Source organism: Dryas octopetala, chromosome 4 (assembly GCF_963921425.1).
Source record: "Dryas octopetala chromosome 4, drDryOcto1.1, whole genome shotgun sequence".
NCBI classification, from domain to species: domain Eukaryota; kingdom Viridiplantae; phylum Streptophyta; class Magnoliopsida; order Rosales; family Rosaceae; genus Dryas; species Dryas octopetala.
The window spans coordinates 541415-546137 of NC_141369.1; the positions used below are offsets into that span (position 1 = coordinate 541415).

Here is a 4723-nt window from a genome sequence, read left to right on the forward strand (position 1 = left end):
AGTCATACAAACATTAACTTCCATAAAAAAATTTAAGACAAAATGTAATGAATTGACTAAAATACCCCTGAAAATGCAGTCACATGTTGTGCACATGACTAGTTCCATTAATTTCCATTAATTTTTTGGATAGAAATTAATGTTTGTACTGCTTTAGTACAGTTTGAAAAATTTGTGGACAAAATTAATACTTTTTATAATTAATGAACCAAATTGAGAATCATAGTAAAGTTCGCGAAAATTTTTTGTATTTAATCCTAAAAACAATTTGCTCTAAAAAGTGGAATACTAAGTTTAATTTCCCAAATGTTTAGCACTTGGCGCATCATTATTCTCCCCGTCATTGTCATCGTCGTCGTCGTCGTCGTCATCATCATCGTCGTCGTCATCGTCATTGTCATTGTCGTCGCCGTCACAACATTACGTATAAAAAGAGGAGGGCAAAATTAGAAGAGCTCCTGCAGATGGATTGCTAACAGAGGTCTCACCTGCCTCAAAATGTATGCCTTACGAGTCGGAAGAATCCAGCAGCAGTTTCTATCTTAGAAGGCTTTCGCCACCGTTCCCCACTTGCTAACTTCTGCAATAAATATCCTCAATACTTGACTTTTCAGGTTTGATTGTGAGTTGTGACACACTAATTCAGCAACAATGAGCAACACATTTCTCATTAGTAAAATCATTCATGAACAAATGAATTCAGTCACTGTACAAGAAAACTGTCTCAAAAATCTCATGGAGTTTCGGCCCTGTACATATATACAAAAGAAAAAGATAGCCACACACTACTGCAACAATAGTAAAGAATGGGGAAGAAAACAAATCAATGATTTTTCTTGGTACAAAACTGTGAGCACCTACACCTTCAACCATTTTTCACATTATCCATCAACTTCCCGACCTCTTTGCCCGTACCTGAACCAGAAACCTGGTCTTCTGCAAAACTGCATTAACATGAAACGCCCAGGGATGAGAAAGAGAGTATTAATTAGTTACAGAGCATGGAAAGACAAGATAAAAGCCTTAAAACTTGAAACCTAGGTTAAACGAATACACACTTGTGATAGCTAGAACTGGGTATGTTGCTTTTGTAGTATTGAACTGAGATTAAACCTTCAGTTGTTGCAACTGCTGGCTTAGGAGACCCTTCAATACTCACATTTGGAACACTTCTGGAGGTTATCCCTATAGCAAAAGTTCAACAAACATTCAAATGTATTTACAGAAATGATAGCGTTGGGCAAAATTGGGCTATGAAGTGTTGTAATCTCACAAAATAAAAACAAACAGATTTAACAATCAACTCATTGAATCACAGAAATTATATCAATTAACAAAAAATGGAAAATTCTACTCTTCTCACCCCGCTTTTCTACTTGATGAAGGACTGAGGACAGTTTTAAGACCATGATGGTTATTTCACCATCATTTCTGATGTGGATCCAAAGTCATTATTTAAAAAAACCTAGTGTATTGGAGGAGAAGGATGATGAAGTAATGAGATTAAAGAAACTGGATCTTTCAGTAAGAAATCAACATAGCAACAACCAAGAATCCCAATATCATTTGAGTAGGCTTGATATGTAACATTAATACTGAGAGGGAAAGCTGTTGTTATGAAGCTGTAAATGACAAAAACCTAGCAATGGATCACATTCTCAAAGCCAAAAGAGAGTTATAAAGTCTGCTGTGGGAGGACATATTAAGTGCAATTTTAATAAGGCGCCTACACATGAGAATTCAGATGAATTCAGATACTTACTAGTGAAGATAAGTATGACTTTTGAAATATTAGATCAATTACTTTTTTCTTTTTAATTTTTTATCCTATCTTCAATGAACTGCTGTTTTGTACACTGTAAATTTCCCCCGAGTTCAACAAGAAAAAATTATAGATTAGAAAAAATATGGTCCAATAGGCACCTAGTAAATGGGTTAGTGCTTATGATGTTTTACAGAGTCTAAAATGTTGGTGAGTAAAAGAAATTTACTAAAAAGGAATTCCAAGAAAAAAAAAATGAAGATCATCAATGAAATCCAGAAAAGAGCCGCAACACACAAAAGAATAAGTAGTTGAATTGAAAGCCACAAAAGGAGCTGCTTCAAGATTCCATGCTTAAAGTGCAAATGGGAAACACCACACCTTCGATAATAAGCCAGTATGCCACGCATACAAAAGTATCAATATAATGTTTCTGAATCGGGATAAAGTTAAACCAATTATTACGGTTCTTTTTTCTTCAATCAGAATTCAAATTGTAGGAAGTTCTGTTAAATCATCATATTTAGCTTATAGGCAACAGAACCAAATGGAATAAAAATGTAATATTCATTGATTATAGTATCACATAGAAAAGCAGAAAATGAAAGGAAAAGGACCCAGTTAAATGCTGAAAAAGCCAATCTACCTTGAATGATTAAAACAAGGAAGAACAGTAGTGTGATGATCATTGCTGATATGCCACTGTATGAAGATGATGACTTGGATGCCTTCATCTTCTTTGCAGCTTTCATTTGTTCAATTCTTGCACGCTTTCTCCTGGCGAGCTCAGCGATTTCCCTAACCAACTTCTGGTCAGCAACATCCAGTGATGGACCTTTAGGAGGTCGTGGTGGCTTCAAAGCATTCCTAGAGTTGGTCTTCCTATGCTTCTCATTCTCACACGCCTTTTCTGCAAGGGCCATATGTCCTTGACTCTGATCTTCCCCTTCGGAATTCCTTTCTATCAATAACTCCACACTCTCATTCATACCCTCACCAGATATCTCCGAACTGCTCAATGATTCACATTTGCACATAATTGATTCATTGTCACTCAGAAACCCACCCAAAACACTACTTAAGAATTTCTTTTTTGGTCTTTTGCTCGAAACAAGCTCCAAGCTCGCATCTTCTTCCCTAGTACTCCCTCCACTTTCAAGGTCTAATTCAAATTCTTTTTCTCTTGAAGCCATATGTATCCTTTCAAGCAAACTAGAATGACCCTTTGAGCTCAAATGAAGTTTCAAGAACACCCTTTTAGGCTATGGCTTAATATGTAATTGTATGTTGATTATAATCCCAGAACACTCAAAGACCCACATTATACCCTCAAGAACTATTAGAATTCTGCAAAGGAAATCAGACTTGCCTCAATTATTTGCATAACCACCAAATTTCAATGTTTACAGAAAAAAAGTATATAGATGCATGGTGTTCTGTTTAAACACGTGTAAACAAAATTATCAAATGTTAGCAAACTATGAACCACAAAATTGAAACCCCTAATTTGATAAAACCCAGCTGAAGCTCACAAGTCAAAATGCAACTCAAAAAACATTGTTTGTTAAATTGTTACCATACCCACAAACCCATAAATAAAAAGAAACAATCAGAATAATGAATAACAGAAACAGTACTTAAAACGGTCATTTCATGGAAGAACTGTAGAAGTAGAAGTACCAGAAAAAACAAAAACTGATTGAGCAGAAACTTGTTTCCAGGAAACAAAAATGAATAAAAAAGCCAAAAAAAAATATCAAATGAAAAATAGGTGGTACCTTCGGTGAAGGAGAAGAACCCCGAAACGGCGAACCCGATGGTTTGGTTTGGTCTGCGCGCACAAAGACTCACACGACAGGAATCATTTTTTCTCCAAAATAAAAAGTTCAAAGCAAAAAGGAAAAAAGAAAAAAAGAAATAGAGAAATAGAAAAGAGAAAATATATTTTTATTATTTTGTGTTTTTGTTTGGTAATGACTGCGGAAAATTAAAAGATTTAGAGGAACAACGTGTTAGCCGTTTGGTGTATGTAGTCAAGGGGCGGCAACGGCTGATTCCTGATTTGTGGTTTTTGACGTGTTCAAGATTCATAAGCTTGGGTTGGGCCCACCCACGAAGTGAGCTCCACGGCTCCACCCCATCACCTCAGCTCCGATGCTTTCTTCTTCTTATTTTATTTTATTCTTTTTCTTTTTCTTCGGACAGATCCAATTTCTAGAGTAATTTTATTCAATATATCATTTTAATATCCCTTAAACTATTTTGACCCCCCAGCTCAAAAAATAACTTTTATGACCCTTTTTCTTTTTTCTAGACCAAAATACCCTTATGCAAATACATTGGAGCAGTTTTTTCCTCCATTTTTTAGTTACTATTGTAGTAGCCGTTTTCTCTATCTTCTTCCTGCAGGCTGCAACAACCATGGAGAGCGACCTCCATCACCGACCAACGCTCATCATCTCTTCTCTCTATCTCTCTCCCCTTCTCTCTAAAACCAAATTTGAAAAAACAAAACAAAATTCGAAGACTCAGATTTGGGTTTTTCTTTAAATGGGTTGAGAAGGAAGGAGAGAGAGAGAGAAAGAGAGAGAGATGAAATGAGATGTCGGTGGAGGATGGTGGTGGGCACCGGCCAACGACCCATCCTCTTCTCTCCCAACTCAAATTTGAAAAAAAAAAAACACAAAAAAAAATTTGAAAATTCAGATCTGGTGAAATGTGCTATAACCAAATTTGATGGAATGTGCTATAGTCAAATATGGTTAAATTTTTGGTCGCCACATAGTCGAATTTATGGTCGCCAAATGGTGGAATGTGCTATAGTCAGATATGGTTGAATTTTTGGTCGCTATATGGTCGAATTTGTGGTCGTCACATGATGAAATGTGCTATAGCCATGTGGCAACCACAAATTCGACCATGTGGCGACCAAAAATTCAACCAGATCTGAGATTTTTTTTA

General features: G+C 36.1%; 1 protein-coding gene across 3 annotated transcripts; it reads right to left on the minus strand.

Annotated features, from left to right (window-relative positions):
* Positions 1 to 384: 384 nt before the first annotated feature.
* On the minus strand, positions 385 to 3750 carry LOC147285936 (uncharacterized). Of its 3 annotated transcripts, none has more exons than XM_086241643.1 (4): positions 3541 to 3746; positions 2409 to 3109; positions 1038 to 1185; positions 385 to 944 (listed from the first exon to the last, which is right to left on the minus strand). In XM_086241643.1, the coding sequence occupies exons 2-3, from the start codon at positions 2953 to 2955 to the stop codon at positions 1043 to 1045; spliced, it is 690 nt and encodes a 229-aa protein (XP_086097769.1). In that variant the 5' UTR covers positions 2956 to 3109; positions 3541 to 3746; the 3' UTR covers positions 385 to 944; positions 1038 to 1042. The 3 variants fall into 3 exon arrangements, with proteins under 3 accessions (XP_086097769.1, XP_086097768.1, XP_086097770.1); XM_086241642.1 differs by having other exon boundaries at positions 1059 to 1185; positions 3541 to 3738; XM_086241644.1 differs by lacking the exon at positions 1038 to 1185 and having other exon boundaries at positions 3541 to 3750.
* Between the last annotated feature and the right edge of the window lie 973 nt (positions 3751 to 4723).